At 52.0% G+C, this 18,316-nt stretch overlaps 4 protein-coding genes across 4 annotated transcripts; 2 read left to right on the top strand and 2 right to left on the bottom strand.

Moving 5' to 3' along the window:
- Window positions 1–1,370: 1,370 nt before the first annotated feature.
- Window positions 1,371–3,344, bottom strand: YALI1_F08845g (acetate--CoA ligase; the record flags this gene model as incomplete). Its single annotated transcript, XM_505057.3, has 1 exon — window positions 1,371–3,344. One exon carries the CDS (start codon window positions 3,342–3,344, stop codon window positions 1,371–1,373), a length of 1,974 nt encoding a protein of 657 aa, XP_505057.1.
- Window positions 3,345–7,356: 4,012 nt separating this feature from the next.
- YALI1_F08885g (uncharacterized protein) lies at window positions 7,357–8,880 on the top strand (the record flags this gene model as incomplete). Its single annotated transcript, XM_505058.3, has 1 exon — window positions 7,357–8,880. One exon carries the CDS (start codon window positions 7,357–7,359, stop codon window positions 8,878–8,880), a length of 1,524 nt encoding a protein of 507 aa, XP_505058.2.
- A 1,041-nt stretch (window positions 8,881–9,921) lies between these two features.
- Window positions 9,922–11,928, bottom strand: YALI1_F08930g (uncharacterized protein; the record flags this gene model as incomplete). Its single annotated transcript, XM_505059.3, has 1 exon — window positions 9,922–11,928. One exon carries the CDS (start codon window positions 11,926–11,928, stop codon window positions 9,922–9,924), a length of 2,007 nt encoding a protein of 668 aa, XP_505059.3.
- A 1,354-nt stretch (window positions 11,929–13,282) lies between these two features.
- On the top strand, window positions 13,283–18,304 carry YALI1_F08944g (uncharacterized protein; the record flags this gene model as incomplete). Its single annotated transcript, XM_068283277.1, has 1 exon — window positions 13,283–18,304. One exon carries the CDS (start codon window positions 13,283–13,285, stop codon window positions 18,302–18,304), a length of 5,022 nt encoding a protein of 1,673 aa, XP_068139378.1.
- Window positions 18,305–18,316: the final 12 nt, after the last annotated feature.

Genomic DNA, 18,316 nt, shown 5'->3' on the forward strand with positions numbered 1-18,316 from the left:
AAGACGAGGAGACGAGGGTACGTACTATACTTAGTGTAGAGCGATGTCTATTAGAAGACTGTAAGATAGGTGAGAAAGACCTGAGCACCTGTAGAGCTACAAATGACGACACGATCGGAGTAGGACCACATCTTGTTGGCGTCCGTCCCACCATTTCGGGTCAATTCCAGGCTCACATTGGAATTCACAGTCAGGCTCCCATCCCTAATCCCCATTCCAATGCCATAAAGACGATGGTGTGGTGCTGGATCTGGGTCTGAAGTCTGAAAACCCGCTCAATGTGCCTCGAGACGACCGTGGCCAAAGCCACCTGCCACCCATCTCACTGTTGTAAGCTCCTGTCTCTGTATCATTGGAACCGAATACACTCGCCAGAGACACCTTCAAGCTACAGTATCTCCTCCATCTACTGTATAATCTTAGCAACAACCTGATATCAATCCCCAGACTACCTCCGAACAGAAGATCAAGACCATCAGTCTTTTGGTGAGTGACAGCAAATCAGCACCAGCGCAAAAACAAAACGGAATATGGTCAACGAGGATCACTTTGGCACCTGAACATTACACTGCCAACAATGTACCACGAATGAACACACCTGTGGAACACATTACGATCTAACCAGATAACAGTCTGACCAGCTCATTACCGTCGTCAGCTTCCGACCTCCAACTCACGATACAAGTACCGTACAGTACCTCAATCAGTCTTCTCAACCGGTTGAAGTCAACACCAGAAGTTGAAACTCACTCCACCTTCCCATCTACTGTAGCTCCTCATCAGACCCACAAGTACCCACAGTATAATACTCGTCTTATAAGTTCATCTCATATAAGCAGGAGGAGGAGCGACAGGCCAGGGTTGCCAAGAAGGAGGCTGCTTGCTGCCAACCACCTTGTCACCTCCTATAATCCAACACAAGTAAAACCAACACAACAAGTTCTACAGCAAGTCACTCAACATCTCTCTTCCTTTCTTTCCCTCTCTCTCTCTCTCTCTCTCTCTTTCTCTCAATTCAACAACACCACTCAACCTCATTCAACAACACCTTATGCACACAACTAACGCATACAACGAACTACCCGTACTCTATTATGTACTGTACTGTGCAGAAGTTGCATTCCAAAAGCCCCCCAAAACCGCACATTTCATTGCGCCGTTGTTCTACAAGTACCCCTTCCTCCAAATGCAACCATTGTGGTTGGTTGCCGGTTTATCCGCGCCGGAAAAACTCGTACATACGCCCGGCATATTCTCGGCACGTTTTACCCCAGATCGACAATACAGTATGTACATACATGATTGCATCTACAAGTAGTTACTCGTCACACCCTCAAACAATATCATACATTATGCTATTTTTTTTTAAATTACTTTTTCAACGAGTGAACAACCTCAATGATGGTCTGGACAACGTCGGGGTTAGCAAGAGTGGAAATGTCTCCGAGCTGGTCCTCCTCGCCAGCAAGCACCTTTCGCAGAATTCGTCGCATGATCTTGCCAGACCGAGTCTTGGGCAGATCGTCCACGATGATGACATTCTTGGGAGCAGCAAAGGGTCCAATGGTCTTTCGCACCTGCACAACAAGCTCCTTTCGCAGAGCGTCCACATCCTCGACGGGGTTCTTGAGAGCCACAAAGGCGTTGACGGCCTGGCCAGTCAGATCGTCATGGACACCAACAACGGCAGACTCAGACACCTGAGCGTGCTCAATGAGAGCAGCCTCAATCTCGGCGGTGGAAAGACGGTGGCCAGAAACGTTGACAACGTCGTCGACTCGGCCTCGGATCCAGTAAAAGCCGTCATTGTCTCGGGCAGCACCATCACCGGTGAAGTAGTAGCCGGGGTAGGGCCGCAGGTAGGTCTCCATGTATCGCTCGTGGGTGTTCCACACGGTTCGGGCCATGGAGGGCCAGGGAGATCGCAGGGCAAGAACACCCTCAACGTTGTTACCCTTGAGCTCCTCGCCAGACACGGGATCAATGATAACGGGATCAATTCCAAAGACAGGCAGGGAAGCAGAACCGGGCTTGGTGGGGGTCACGCCGGCCATGGGGGCAATGATATGCGAGCCAGTCTCGGTCTGCCAGTAGGTGTCACAGATGTGGGCCTTGCCTCGGCCAATGTTGTCGTTGTACCACTGCCACACGTCGGGGGCAATGGGCTCACCCACAGAGCCGAGGGTTCGCAGAGACGACAGGTCGTGCTTAATGTGATGGGTGCCGGCCCGCTTCAGGAGACGCAGGGCGGTGGGAGCCACGTAGAAGTGGGTGATCTTGTGGTCGTCGACAATGTCCCAGTATCGCGAGAAGGAGGGGTAGGCAGGGGTTCCCTCGAACACAACAGTGGTGGCTCCGAGCATCAGAGGACCGTAGAGCACGTAGGTGTGGCCGGTGATCCAGCCAACGTCTCCAGCGGTGAACAGCTTGTCGTCTCCGTGGATGTCAAACACGTACTTGGCGGTCAGGGCAGCACCAAGCAGGTAGCCACCGGTAGCGTGGGCCAGACCCTTGGGGGTGCCGGTGGATCCAGAGGTGTAAAGCAGGAAGATGGGGTCCTCGGAGGCAACGGGGACGGGGGCAAGGTAGGGTCGGTGCTTGACGACCTCCTCGTGCCACCAGAAGTCCCGGCCCTCAGTCCAGGCCAGGTTCTCGACACCTGCTCGTCGGAAGACCAGGGTGTGGGTAACAGAGGGGCAGTCTCGCAAGGCTTCATCGACAATCTTCTTGGTGTCGATGGTCTTGCCTCCTCGCATGGAGGCGTCGGTGGTGACGACAACCTTGGACTTGGCGTCGTTGATTCGGTCTCGCAGAGAACCGGAGGAGAAGCCGGCGAAGATGACCGAGTGGACAGCGCCAATTCGGGTGATGGCCAGCAGAGTGACAATGGCCTCGGGGATCATGGGCAGGTAGACGGCCACAGTATCGCCCTTCTGGACGCCGAAGGATCGCAGGGTGGCTGCGACCTGAGACACCTGTCGCAGCAGTTCGCCGTAGGTGACGATTCGGCCCTGGCCCGGCTCATCGGCCTCAAAAATGATGGCGGGCTTGTCGGGGTTGGCAAAGGCGTGTCGATCCACACAGTTGTAGGAGGCGTTGAGCTGGCCCTCGGGGAACCAGGCCACGTCGCCGTGCTCGAAGCCGCCAGATCGCACAGTTTCAAAGGGGGTTGACCAGGAGATGAGCTCGTTGGCCATCTTCTTCCAGAAGGCCTTGGGGTCCTCAATGGACTCCTTGTGCAGCTGGTGGTAGTCCTGCAGACAGTCGAGGTGGGGGCCTCCGAAGTGGGGGTGGTTGTCCTTGAACTCGGAGGGTGGGTGGATGGCTGGGTGGTCTTCAGACATTGTGTGTTATGGTGAGTGCTGGAAAATGTGCTACTGAAAGATAGAGAGGTGGAGCTCAAGTATGGTCAGATCACTATCTGCGCGTTGGGAGATTTTTTTGTTGGGACGTGTGGTGCGACGTGGTGGGCGTTGTGCTGGGTATAGATGCAGCTGGTGGTGCAGAGAGCGTCGGGGTCAATCTGGAGCGGAGAGCTGGAGCTGTACGTGGGGTTGGAGAGTGATGTGGTAGTCTGTCTGGCAGGGACTGCCCCGGTATATATAGTTGCAAGTCCGGTTGGGTCTTAGACCTCTTCCCCGGAGTGAGTCAAAATGCGAACAAAGACAAAAAATGGCAAAGTGCACCGACGTACAGCTGCTGCTGGTGTGCACCTACGCTTAGAAAAAAAAAGTCCATAATTAAGCTGGGCCCAAGGTTGAGGGAATCCGGTGCGCCGAGAGTTGAGTTATGGGAGGGAGGAAGTAGAGAGAGTCTGTGGAGGCCGGTTGCAAGCGCCATATGAGGGGAAACGAGCGCACGGACGGTTATTAAATCAACTGTCCAGATGATAATATACTGATTACGTCTGCTCATCACGTGGTATCGGCTCCTTCTCCAACCACAGCTCTCAGGGACTCGACACCCAACGTTGCGCCGCTCAACCACCCAACCAAGCCAAAGTTATGGACCAACGGAAGTGAGTCCAGAGCCACACTTTCAGAAGCTTGAATGTATCCCGGGCCAAAGTATCCGCCAGAGATAATGGACACAGCAGAGACATAGTGTAACGGTAAGCGAGCGGTAAACGAACGAACAAGAGCGAACAAGAGCGGAGCAGAACGGAACCGAACGGAACTAAGCGGCCAAACCCGGGAAATCGTGGACTCACGTGACCATAGCCACCGGTTCCTGATGGTTCCATCTATTCTCCCGGTTGCCGTGGTTAACTGCCGTTTGGTGGCTACAAGTAGTCTACACTATTGCTCGCCATGGACGCGGCAACTATTTCTCGATTGACCCATTACAGCAGAGCGATATCGGTGCAACAGAGTTGGTCAGCACGCGATAATGCATGCGCACACTGTCCGAGAGTTCGTTTGGAAGCGGGCGGAGCCTGCGGCGAGGGCGAAATGGTGAGTGCCATATATCGTGCCCGGTCACCACCTCCATACTCTTTGTATACAACCACGCGCGCCAACACTCGTAACTTGTTCCATTTATCCGACGCTCTCGAAGTGTACCCCAGACTAAGACTATTTGGGCCACTGGTGTCACATAAAGTTAAGCCTTGTCTCACAGGTCTGGTGACGAAACTGTCTTAGCTGAATAGACATGAGTATTATGGGCCTCAGTGACCTTGTACGCAAGACTATGTAGTAAATAATCGGCGCCTGCGCAACCAACCGAGTGAACAAGTATGGCGAAAAGCTGACAAGTTGTGTCTGGCGTCCCATTTAGGCCATAAACCGGCGCCATTTCCCTCCGCTTCCCGCTCCGTCAGGCTTCTGTACAGTTCCTGACTACAATCGCTGGGTCTGCGCTAATCTGGGGTAATCTGGGGTATGCGATGAAAAAGAAAAATGGTAAACATGGCAGAAAAATATGGCAAACATGGCAGAAAAAATAGCACGAAGAACAAGGGTCTAGCCCGAAGACAAACAAACCGAGCTCCAGAATCGGTTCAACAAAGTAGCGGTGTGCAGGGACAGCAGACAAGAACAAAAACTGTGAAAAAACTGTGACAAACACCTGAAACTTGTACGTAGAAGTACAATAACAAGTACAGTACTCGTACCGGTATCGTACTTGCACGTTCTTTATGCCGCAAGAGTTGAACACGAACCGTTGGTAGTAGACGCGAATAGCACCATAGATACACAGGACAACTCAGACTCGAGGTTGCCACCAGACTTCCCGTCCATCAAAACCAAGGCCATTTCGTCACGGATCCATTCTTCGTTCTCACTCCCCTTGCGCCCCTCCATTGGTCCGTCAACTTGACATCACAGTACATCTCTCGGATATCCCTTCCCCGGATTTCGGTTCCGTGCCAAGACGTACCCCAGCAAATGAGCTGAGACAAGCTGGCTCTTGGGCGGTACCCCAGACTACGGGGATCGAGCAGGGTAACCGAAATAAGCATGGGCGGTGACCCATGGTCCTTGTCTTCCACCACGTCAATCGCACTGACAACCCTTGTTTTGCCGCTTGTCTGTAAATGTAGCTCCATTGCGGGCAGAAAGGCGTCTTTTGGACACACAAGGTTGCTGTGTGTATTCTACAGTACGAGTGCGAGGTTGTAGACCACACGAGGGTCTGGATCACAGGCTGTAAAGCAGCTAGCACTCGTTATTTAGCCAACATCCAATCACGAACAAGGCTTTTTCCGAAAGACCCGCCATCGGCCCTACAATTGGTCCTCTCAGCCTTGTAGAGTCCCTGCTGCAACTGCCTCTTTAGGGAAACTTAGGCCTAGGGTAGATTACGGCGGCACGGGAGTCCTCAGAAATGTTGAGTCACGTGCCCAGAACGTCAGCCGCGATCGTCAGCGGGCTCGTACTCGCACTAAACAAGAAGGTCTAGCCGTTTATCCGGTATTTTCTGCCACTTTGGCCCCGTCTTACTCCCGCCATTATCATCACGTCCTGGATCCCGGTCCATCTGACTAAGCTCAACAAAAGTCGCTCTCCCCTGCTTGGCGCCGTCAACATTTTTGCACCGTCGTTTTTTTCTGTGGCAAGATTGCTCGTACCGCCTGTCGCTCCTCCAGCCAATCAACGAACGCATAATTCGTATCTGTCGCTTTTCTCGTCTGCGCGCGCCCATGTGCTCTACTGTAGCTTCCCGCAGCTCTCTCTTCCGGCTCTTCCGGTGACGTGGTTGTGACTTTTTTTTGGCTGATTTTTCAACTTTTTTTTCACTTTTTTTTCAAAAACATTTTTTTCTCTCCAAGGCCGACACCGCTCCGATATCGCTCGGCCATGCAGGAAGAACCGAACCAAAATGCATCTAATTACCGCCGCTCGCGGCTGACTCCAGACGTGATATATGTAGAGTGCAAGGCGCAAAGAAAAACCTCTAAACCTGGATTGGAAATAGAGCCGAAATCATCTACCTATCGCCGTACCCCCAAGCCAAGGCGTTTTTCTGCACGGCTATAGAACGGCTGGAGGAGGGGTAAAGCTACTGTAGAAGGCGAAGAGACTACGGAACCGGCTACAGACAGACTGGCATTCGCAACGACACAGCTTGGCAATGGCGTAGCAACAGCTTGTAAGCACTTTCATGTGTTGTGCTTCACCAGTGCTTCTAAACTAACGTGCCGTACAAGTGCACCCACTTTTTCCACAGGGCGCTTAGTCTTCCTCCAAATTGAGTCATCGGAACATTCTCGGATAGACAGTGTTGATAGGAAGACTAATATCCATCTCATAGGGTGGGTGTCTCAAGTTTGTTTGCAATAATTTGACTCATTGTTCCGTCAAATCGCCCCTTGTGTAGAAAAATCGCCTATTGATACATGGCCAAGCTCTCGCTTAATGACGGAAACAACCCTTCCCCTCCTAAAGAACCCCTCCCGGAAAGCCCTGCGCGGTATGTCATACACAGGGGACGCATCATATAGCAGGTTTTCGGTGCTTGCACGCTTTAGGCTCCAAAGTGACGATCCAGCCTTGCTCACGTCACGATGTGGGGTAAGACGTTGGGCCCTCACGGCGCCAAGATGTGACGTCCAGACGTGGAGATTTTGACATATAACGGGTGCCAAGACGTGGGGGAAGTTCACGGAGGCGTTTTCAGTGCCATATTCATCAATATCTACAACTCGTCACTCCTCAATCTCGCCACTGAAGCTCTAACTCTAGCTCAAAGTACTAACATTAACTTTGCTATGGCGGTATCGGCAGTGACTCAGTTCGTACTCTCCGATGCTCTCTTGTCGGAAGACACCCTTGTTTAAATAGCCGTAGATCCCCAGAAGACCAACTAGTTTCCACATCTTCAACTTCTTTTTGACATATATCCACAACGACCATGTCCAAAGAATCTTTCCATGAGGAGAGTTTCTCCGAGAACGGGACCGAGAGTCTCGAAAACCAGCCTCTCTACCCTGCTCCTATGAGCGATGCCGAGATCCAGAGCCAGATCAACGGGCTCGCGGAAAAGTACGGCGTCAACCAACGCCGGCTCATGATGAAGGTCGATCTGTGTGTGATTCCTACCATCTGTCTGCTCTACATCCTGGCCTTCCTCGACCGAGTCAACATCTCCAACGCCAACGTCTACGGCATGAGTGCAGATTTGGGTCTTAAGGGCAACCACTTCAATGTCGCTCTTGCTATTTTCTTTGTTCCCTACGTGGTTGCCGAAATACCCAGTAACTGGCTCATGAAGAAAACCAGCCCTCACGTGTGGCTGCCAGGATGCATGGTGCTGTTTGGTTGCACTCTTCTAGGCCAAGGATTTGTCAAAAACTACGGCCAGATTCTCGCCACCCGTTTTCTGCTCGGTCTCTTCGAGGCAGGAATGTTCCCCGGATGCTTCTATCTCATTTCCATGTGGTACCGCCGAGAAGAATCGCAGAAACGATACTCCTTCTTTTTCTCCTCCACCTGTCTGGCCGGAGCGTTTGGAGGTCTTATTGCAGCCGGTATTCACAACCTTGATGGCCATCGAGGCATCGAAGCTTGGAGATGGATCTTCATCATTGAGGGAGCCTGCACCGCCTTCATCGCCATGCTCATGTACTTCGTCATTTCCGACTTCCCGGAGGACGCCAAGTTTTTGTCTGAGAACGAGCGACAGTTCATGAAGGAAAAGCTGGCTGTTGGCACCGTGGGAGGCTCCGAATACGACCGAGGTATGTCCCTCAAGGACCTCAAGTTTGTCTTCACCGACTGGAAGATCTGGATGTCGGGAATGATGTACTTTGGTCTGGTGGTGCCCGCCTACGGATACGCCTACTTTGGAACCGCCATCGTCAAGACTCTAGGCTACTCGGAGATCAAGACACAGTTCTACTCTGTGCCCCCCTGGGTCGCGGCATTTGGACTGTCCATGGGAGCCGCCATTTTCTCTGATCGGTTCAGACACAGATTCTGGTTTGTCATTGGATCTTGTATCGTCTGTGTGGCCGGCTTTGGTCTCATTATGGGAGAACACCACAAGATTGGAACCCGATACGGAGCCCTGTTCATGATCTGCGCAGGAGCATACACTTGCATGCCCATGCTTGTGTGCTGGACCCAAATGAACTTTTCAGGACATCACCGACGAGCCATTGCTTCGGGATGGCAGATTGGATTCGGAAACATTGCTGGTTTCATCTCCACCTTTGTCTTCAAGACTGAAGACGCTCCTTTCTACATGACCGGTCTCGGGTGCTGTATTGCCTTTACTGCTCTGTCCGGAATCCTCTCTGTTGTCTACTACTTTGGTCTGAGAGCTGCCAACAAGAAGAAGCAGAGCCCCGACTACGCTGTGGAATTCTCACAGTGGCCTGAGGATAAACAGAGAATGGCCGGAGAGCTTCATCCAAGCATTTTCTACACTTACTAAAAGTCGAAGATAGATCGATCGACATGCATAATTAATTTATTTGTACCTTACTAGACGGACCTGCCGAGCCCCTTAAGTACGAGCCCCTTAAGTACGAGCCCCTTGAGTAGCTGAGTGGAGAGCGAAAGAAGGACAAGTGCCCACTTTTGTATCCTGAGCTGATAATCGAGTGCACAGCATGAGATATGGCCTTATTTTTGTGGACTTCTGGTTGCACCAATCGGACTGACATCGTTCAGTGGGACCATGTGTAACCGCTTTGTACAAGGCAGAGCTCAATGGAATGTTGATGAACCCCCAACATATTCTGTAAGTAGCTTACCAAAAAATTGATGTTATAGTACATACTGTACTCGTAGTACTTACTGTATACACCACTTCCAACGTATGTACTGGACATCCCACTCTATACCTGAACACTGAGACTAACCAGATGCAAATCGTGACATTAGTTAGCAACCAAGAGTTCGAATTACTGCTCTAATTGAACATTTTTACGATCTGGACAATCAAAAATCGGATGCAAACTTGCTATTATCCGGCTCAGTAGCTACAATCCGTGGTGACAAGACCAAACAGGGGACGCACGGTAAGACAACACTTTTCCCCAATATTCCACTAAAGTAAGGGGTAATTAGAGACAACAATTCCACTCAATTTTTAAACAGTTTTCGATTAATCCTATAAAACCCAACAGTCGTAGTACAATATTGTCAAGATAGGTGCCATTTTGCCGTTGTGTCCCACTCACTCATACATGCAAGGAATCAAAAACATAGCTCTCATTCACAGGCATTGATAAAATCCTTGTGCTGAAATCACCTCGGCAGACGTAACTAAACCGCCTGTCATACTATTAGATAGACAGCTGTTGACCCTCGTTCATTGGTCGCATGAGTACGAATGAAGAAGGTCCAGACACCTCAAATATTGGCCCACTTTTATACTGTACACATGCATTAATTACTATTAAATGAAAGGGGCCATAACTACCGTATCCTATACTATCGTATCCTATCCACAATCCATCCACTCCATACCTTATAAATACTCTTCGTCATCCCACTTGATGTAATCCCCGACCTCAGTACTAGCCCCGCCCTCGTCTTTGACTATCGCCTCATAATCAAACAGGCTGTTGGACGGCTCTGTGCCCTGGACCGCGTCAAAGAACTCAAAGTCCAGTGACGAGTCATGCAAATTCAACTTTCCCAGTTGGGTCGCGGGTTCCACGTACTGTGGGATGGTTGGAATCTCCTGCAGAATCTTGTGGGCAGACTGCACCGGTGTCTCTTTGGAAGCAGACGCCTTGGACTTGCGTCGGGTTGCTGCTCGCACCGGAGTCTTGAACGACTCAGGAATGCCCAGAGACTTCCACTGCGGCGACAGCTGGTTGTCCTGGCTGTGGGAGCCTCCATGACCGGTGAATGACGATCGCCTCGAAGACGACAGGTCGATGGTGCCCATTTCTCCACCCACTGGAGCCGGAGTCTGTGGAGGAGCATTCATCAGCACATTCTTGTTGTCCACACGCGACAGCATGACCTGGAATGACGAGAACGATGCCTCCTTGTCGTTCTTGTGGGACGGCTTGGATGGCATGCTTTCGCTCACTAGGCTGTCGAGATTGAAACCGGGCATGGAGGCTGTGGGCTGAAACGACGCCACGGATTTAGCGTGTCTCAAACCACGTCTAGGAGACTGGTCCGGGGTATGAATAATGTGTTGTTGCTGCTGCTGCTGCTGCTGTTGTTGTTGTTGTTGTTGTTGTTGGTGTTGTTGCTGCTGCTTCAACATGACTGGAGAAGTTAGGGGTGCCATTTGAGGCATGGGAAGCTGAGACAGCTGGGGGACTGGAGGCGGCGACTTGTACATCTGGGACTGCTGCCTGAGTTCTGGAGAGGATTTTTTGCGGCGCGGAGAAGACGACTGGACCTGTTTCATGGCGGACTTAAATGCAGAAGGAGAGTCCACGCTCATCACGGTCACATCGACATCGTTGTTGGTAGAGGAGACGGCCGACGAATTGGAGCCCGAAAGCTGGCGTGACATGAGGGTCGAGAGCACCTCTTGGGACTCTCGCTTTTTGAGGTTATTGACACTCTTTTTCGTGTTGAGTCTGGCCTTTGTCACCTTGGTGGGACTCTTGGAGGACGCCTTTGGAGGCTCATAGTGCTCAAACTCGTGAGTGACAAACGTCAGACCCTTGTTGGGCGAGTGAGCAGTGCTGGAAGAGCCTCCTGCAGATCCAGACTGGCCCTCAGTCGGAGGGATGACAGGCTGGATAAGATCCAGGGGCAGAGGAGGCTGCTGAGTGAGTCTGCGGCTGGATGTTTTGTGCTTGAGGTTGGGCATGGACTTTGTCTTTTGCATGCGCCGGGTAGGGCTGGACGAGTAGCCTGGGTGGGATGATCCGGGATGACGGGTGGGAGTGTGCTGAGAGGACGAGGAGAAGTTCATTTGCAGCTGGGCCTGTTGTTGGTGCTGCTGTTGAAGCTGTTCCAGTTGACGCTGTTGGAGCTCCATCTGCCGTTGATGTTGCTGCTGTTGTTGAAGCTGTCGTTGCTGTTGTTGTTGTCGTTGCAACTGTTGGTCCAGTTGACGTTGGCCCAAACGGTGTTGTTGCTGCAGCTGCGGCTGTGACAGCTGCTGACCCATCATATTGGTCACACCCATCAGGTCATGGGACGAGTCGATGAAGTCAAAGTCCAGCAGGTCATTGTCACTGCGCTTTTTATATGGCACGTAGGATACGTACGGGGTGGAGACCCCAAAGGCATCCCAGGCCTTGTTGGAGGCGTGGGCATGGGTGCTAGTGCCGCTGGTGGTTGAGCCATCGCTCGGGGCTCCGTGCGTGTCTTCGAACATGTCCATTTCGAGAAAGTCGGCCGTGTCGAACTGCATGTTGTTTGTGTTGGCCCCCGGGTTGGTGTTGTTGTGACCTGGCGACGGCTGGCATAATGGCGAGGGCGACATGAGGCGCACGTCGTCGAGGCGAGGAGACGGGTCTGTTGAGAGCGAAAAGGGCCACACTTCCGAGTCGGTCATATCAGAGAGGCTTCTCTGTAAGGGGTAGCGAGTGTGGTGAGAAGCGGGGGTAACGAGAGTGGAGACGCTATGTCTGGGGTGGAGGTATGTGGGGAGTTAACGAATGACTGGGGGGCCCGCTCGGTGGCTATCTTATAAGGTCAGCGTGTCCCGCAGGGTGCTCTGGCCAAAGATTGCTTGGTTGCTAGTGTGGTGCTGATTGAGATTGACGCTGAAGAAGGTGGATATTATCCTCAGGTACCGCACATATGCACACTGCTCACAAGGTGTGCCGACTTGTTTTGGTGTCCAAACCTAAACTCGGTAAACAGTGTGGAGAGGTTTATTTTGGGGCGGATGAGGGCAAAAAAAAAAGAAACGGGACCAGGGTCTTGACAAGGGCTTTGGTTTGATGCTGGTGGGTTTGCGTCTAAAGCAGTGTATCAACACCATTGTCCTTGGCAGGGTGGGCAGCAGCGAGTGATTGTATTCTACGGCATGGTACTATCGTACGGATGATGGTGTTGTGCTTGGCTCGTCCAGCCCTTGTGATAGATGCATGGATAAGACAAGAGTCGTTGGGTAAGGGTAAAACATCCAAACAAACATTGGTTTAGCGAGACACCCACTCTGACGACAGTACCACGTAGCTGTACAAGACGACAATCACTTTTGTCTGGCGGAAATAGTAAAAACCGAGACGAGAGTGCAAAATACAAGAGAGTGGAAAATGAAAAGTCAAGTCGAAAGAGGTGGCGGTGGTCGTGGTCGTGGTTGGTAGCACTGTAGGAGCCCTATGGTGCTTATATTGGTAAGGAAAAAGAAGGTCGCTCTTTATAAACAGTAGCCAGTAACTGCAGGTTGTATCGTCGTTGTCGTCGGTATTCGCACTGGCATGGACTGGTGTTGCTGTGGTAATAGACGCACTGTACAACCAATGGAGAAGTTGACAGTGTACAAGTGCAAGTACGAAAGGTGCACGTATATCGCCGTCTAGATAGGCCATGAGACATTTGCTTGGAGTTGGTTTCGTCTCTTGTCAGATGCGTCATCGGCTTTGTCTGTTGAACCAAGGCACCAGCCTGCATCTCACCGTTGGTCTCAGATTCACCTGTTTAATATCGTGAGGCGTGCAAAGATCCGGTTCCTGGTCCATCCCCACAATGACGATCGTTAATAGTCCCCAGGGCCAAAGGTAGAGGGCAGCTAAGTTTGCATACCAGACTCTGGTTTAAGGTGCGCAGTTTCCATGACAACCACAAACACCAAAAGAAGCGCGTCAAATGTGAAACTCTAAGCCGGCAAGACGCAACACACTATCGTCTATTGTATACACACTAATCAGCCGCGACACCTTAAGCCAAAGAAGTCAAAAATGTCTGACGGTGAGTATGGGGCAGCAACGAGAGACGGTGAGGCAGCAGCAGGCGGTCGGGCGCGCGGGCGCTCAGGCAGCCGCCCAGAAGTTCCAGCTAACACAGATGATGCAGGACTGGTCGAAATGCCAAACAGCAGCATGATGAGACAATACGACGACGAGTTCCGATACGACTCGGGCCACAACGACACCGTGAGCACCGCGCCTCCGCTATTCGACCACAAGAGCGCCGGCGGAACCGTCAACACGCGTCGAGCCAGCGATTCCGAGCCGGAGTTTTCACATCTCACCACCTCCACGGTCGGCACCACAGGAACGGTATCCAAGGGCATGGCCCAGATAGGCAAAGGCTTGCACATTGCCAAGGTTCAAAACAACAGGGTCAATGGGGAGGCCTTCGACAGGACACAGCCTGGAGAGCCTCAGGCCCAGGCTGCCGGTGGGTATGCTGATCACGACAATGAGGCTGACAATGAGGCTGAGGCTTCCCATGTTGGAGGAGGGCTGGAATCAGCGCCATGGTTGGAGGAGCTTCAGGACGAATGGCCCGAGATCAGCAATGACGGATGGGAGAATGAGGACTCTTCCCACGAACGGGCTGAACACGAGCGAGTCTCTTCTGTCAAGTCGTCGGGGTCCGTTTTGGCTTCTACTACGAAACAGTCTTCTTCCGTCAAGGCCAGCACTCCCGCCTGGAAACAGATGCTTAACGAGGAGTCCAAGCGGGAGTCCAATCGCACTCTGCAGCGCATTTTCTTGCCTCCTACCCTCGGCAAACGCGTGGATCTGGGAGTCATTGCTGAACACACAGAAACAGAAGACACCAACACTCAAGGAGGAAGTAGTCCTACAGAGGAGCAGTATTCGGACGCGGCATCAGTCACAGACCAAATGGCTCAATTGTCCCTAACTCGAACTCCAGAACTTGGTCCTCGAGACTCTCCTTCACGTTCCAAATCAGCATCTCCTCTCAAGCTATTTTCCAAACACGACACGTACACGCATTCTCGGTTCGAGGGGCTTCTTCCACAGCTCGAGGGCGACTCAAGCAGCAGCGGGGTGGACCAATCGTCGTTCGACAGCAACCGTTTCGCCTCAGACCAGTCGTACAACCAGCAGCAGAAGATGGGGGCTCGCCAGAACCAGCCCTCGGAGAGTCAGGACTATCTCAACAATGCTGACGACTTGTTTAACCGGATCAAACAGGCCAATTTCGCCCAGTTTGAGCCCAACGAGAGCGAATATGACGAGTCCAGTGATTGGGATAGTCACAGGGATTCGATGAACAGGTCGTTGAATGACAACTACGGACAACACAGTCGCGACAGTCGTGATAGCCGTGACAGCCGCGACGGCCATAACTTCCAATCAAGTGCAAGCGGCATTGAGGGTGGAAATGCTGAAGGTCACGTACGAGCCTACTTCAACTCGGTGAAACAACGCCATGAAGTTGGAAACGACAGTCTGGGAGGAAACAATATCAAGGCGTTTGATTTTGGCAAGACCAACGATACTCACAATGCTCAGAATGCTCGCAACGTTGGGGCTGAATTTGGGTCCCAGCCTCCAGGTCCAAGTGACACGTCGAATGTCATGGGAAGCTCGCCTCCCGACCTAAAATCAGAACAACCTCTCTCTCTCCCTAAAACACGACAACTCCAGACCCTGTCTTCTCAGCCTTCTCAAAATACCTTCTCTTCCGGGTTTTCCCTGTCCTCCGACAAGATGGCTTCTGTACATACTACAGCCACGACCCGCAAACTGGGACTCAAAAAGAAGGCTTCTCTGCAGGACCTCGAGTCGATAGTGTCGGCTATCGGCCGTGAGAAGATGGTGCCTGTGGTTGGCAGCAACAAGAGTCGACCGGGCAAGAAGTCCATGATGGGCTTCATTTCCAAGGGCGAGGTGGAAAACCTGTTGCAGGACCGAGTGGGACAGATGGACTACGATATCAACCAGGGCAGATGGGTTCGACGAGGAGAAGATGATACCAGTGACGATCGAATCATGCCGCTGAGAAACGTGGACGAGGAGGATGAAGACACGTCTCATGGACATGCGGAGGATGCAGCCGACGACTCAGAGTCAGAAGACCCCTTTGCTGGTATTGATGATCTTTCTGTGTCCGAAGAGATTCCCCCGTTCAACCCTAACGACAACAATCCACCGGAAGATGTCCTCGCCAAGTTCGCTGAATCAACTCGTGATCGACCCAACGCCAACGCCAACGTCAGAGTCGCCTCTTCCGTGGTCCAGTCAGAAACAAACCCCGAGGGCTTGATACAATTTGGCCACACCACCACTGTGCCTCCGCGCTACGAGCCTGCGTCTAACCAGACGGTCAAGAGCGCCAAGGAGGGTCGTGCCGAGACTGCAGCTGCCATGCGAGCCTACGAGCAGCAGCAAAAGGAGGACCGGTCAATTCTGGAAATGGCCCAAACCCAAACGGGACGTTCTCCCCAGCGAATCGCCTCCAAGGCCAGAGAAGTCGCCCATTCGCCTCGTCACACAAACACAAAGAAACTCAGACACCAGTCTCCTGTTCACAGCGATTTAACAGAGGATAGTGAGCCGTCTCCTTCCTCTTCGGTGCTTTACCATGGCAGAGAAGAGGAGCACTTTGAGGAGCACTTTGAGGAGCACTTTGGAGGTATTGATGGAGGCCTCAAAGAAGTACAACAAGAAGGGGGTTTCAATATCTTTGATGTGGACGCCGATATGGACAACTCTGGCCTTGGAGCTGCTGGAGAAGACTCTCAGCAGTACAACTCCCACATTTCCATTTCCAAACAGGCTGCTTTCCAATCCTTCCTTCGAAGAGAGGGCCCCAGCATGTACGGTAAGCTGGACGACTTTGATCAGACCAGTCTTAGCAGTATCAGCCACAGCATGCAGACGTCTACTCCAGACATGAACTTCAGCAAGGTGTCCCACTTGTATCCCAAGTCTACTCTCAACAGTCTTCGAAGGGGTATTGCTTCTACTCCTGGTGTTCTTACTCCTCAGTCTGTGGGTCGTGTTCCGGGCAAACCCATAAGTATGAAGTCTACCAAGAGTCAGGGTCGGGATAAGGGCAAGGAGAAGGAGGACGAGAAAAGTACGGTTTCTGTGCGGCCTATTTCTGCTTTCTCGTCCGATTCCAGTTCTGGTGCAGAAGTGACTGTGGTTCGTGAGGCTGCTGAGATAAGTGGCGATATGCCTGTTGTTCTTCTAAACAGAGAGAATAGCAACTCGACGTTCCCATCTGCGGACAACTCCATCATTGGTGACTTCCACTTACCCTCTGAGGGACAGCACAACTCCGTGTACATGGACCAGAGTAAGGCGTCATTCAAGCTTGGCGACGTGGCTGCCAAGAGAGGCATCAATCAGCAGCATGAGCGCGAACTGGAGGGTCACCATGGCCCCGGCAACTCTGTAGCAACCCAGGCACTCGTCAAGTCGCTTCAGGAGCTCAATCCCCGAGAACAGGCGTGGCACAAGGTGCGTCATCTGGACATCAAGGGCCGTGGCCTGGTGTCTCTGCAGGATCTGAATCGAATCTGTAGAAGTTTGACTGACCTTCGAGCTGCCGAAAACAAGCTCACTAACCTGGCTGGTATTTCCACCCAGTTAAGAGTACTCAAGCTGTCTCACAATCTGCTGGAAAAGACAGTCAGCTTCCTGGACTTCAAGAACTTACAAGAACTTGATCTCTCACATAATCCGTCCATTGGCAGCCTGTCTTCGCTGCGTCATCTCAACAGTCTGAGAGTTCTCAACGTCGACAATTGTGGTCTGGACTCGCTGGAGCCTCTCAGCAAGCTAGAGGGCCTTATGCACCTCTCTGCGAACCACAATCATCTGGCAAATACCCTCAATCTGGATGAGTACAGATGGCCGTCGATGGAGCAGCTATATCTGAACCACAATGAGCTGGTGGCAGTGTATGGAGTTGAGACTCTACACAATCTGCTCATTCTGGGGCTCAACAGCAACTATCTGACTCGGTTCAAGCCCGGAGCTCCTCTGGCTACTGTCAACGGCATTGCTGTGGGCATTTCCAAACTGTCTCTGGCAGACAATGTTCAAAGACCGCGTCTTCGACGCCTCATGGTGTCTGGGAACAAGCTGGTTGACCTGGACATCTCTCTCTGTTACCGCCTCATGGTCTGTAAGGCCGAGCACAACCAGCTGGAGCTTGTCAAGGGCATTGAGGAGTGTCCTGAGCTGATTACTCTGTCCATGGGTGCCCAGAGGGTGCCCATTGGCAATCTCGATTCTGCCAATGACGTTCGAGACTTGCTTCTTGTGGGCACTAGGATTCTGGACTTCCCCCTGTGCACCCCATTCATGAACCTCAACCGTCTGGATCTCAGCAACTGCGGTCTCAAGAGTCTACCTGCCAACTTTGCCTACTTGTGCATGAACGTGCGGGTTCTCAATCTCAATTTCAACCAGATTGAAGACCTTACTCCTCTCATGGTCATTCCCAAGCTGACTCATTTGTTTTTGGTGGGAAATCGAATTCCCAGAGACAGTTCTTCTCTGCGAAAACTGATATCCGAGCTGGGCTTTCTGCGGGCTCTGGACACGAGAAACAACCCCGAGACGGAGGAGTTCTATCCGGATCTCATGTCTGTTATGGGCACTCAGGCCGTGAACGGCAAGAGCATCTCGATCCAGTACACCAACACTCAGACGGCCGAGTTTGAGCGGGCATGGCAGGGTACAGACACCAAGTTTGTGCGCAACCTCAAGGCACACAATCGAGAGACGTACGAGGACAGAATCCTGTACCAGACTCAGGCCATGCTTCGAGTGCATAACAAGGGCGGTCTGCTGTATTGGATGGACGGTGTGTTGCTTGGTAAGGACCCCAAGTACATTGAGTCGTACAAGAAGCACGCTGCCAAGTGCTGGGCTGCTCGGGAGAAGCGACGCAAGCAGCAAGATGCTGAGGAGAGAGTTGCAGGGCTGTCGAAGGATGTTAACGATACCGCTATGGCTAGTGGAGAAGAGGCTTATGGATTCATTTAATGCTATATTTAT

The sequence above is a fragment of the Yarrowia lipolytica genome, chromosome 1F (genome assembly GCF_001761485.1).
Source record: "Yarrowia lipolytica chromosome 1F, complete sequence".
In the NCBI taxonomy this organism is placed as follows: domain Eukaryota; kingdom Fungi; phylum Ascomycota; class Dipodascomycetes; order Dipodascales; genus Yarrowia; species Yarrowia lipolytica.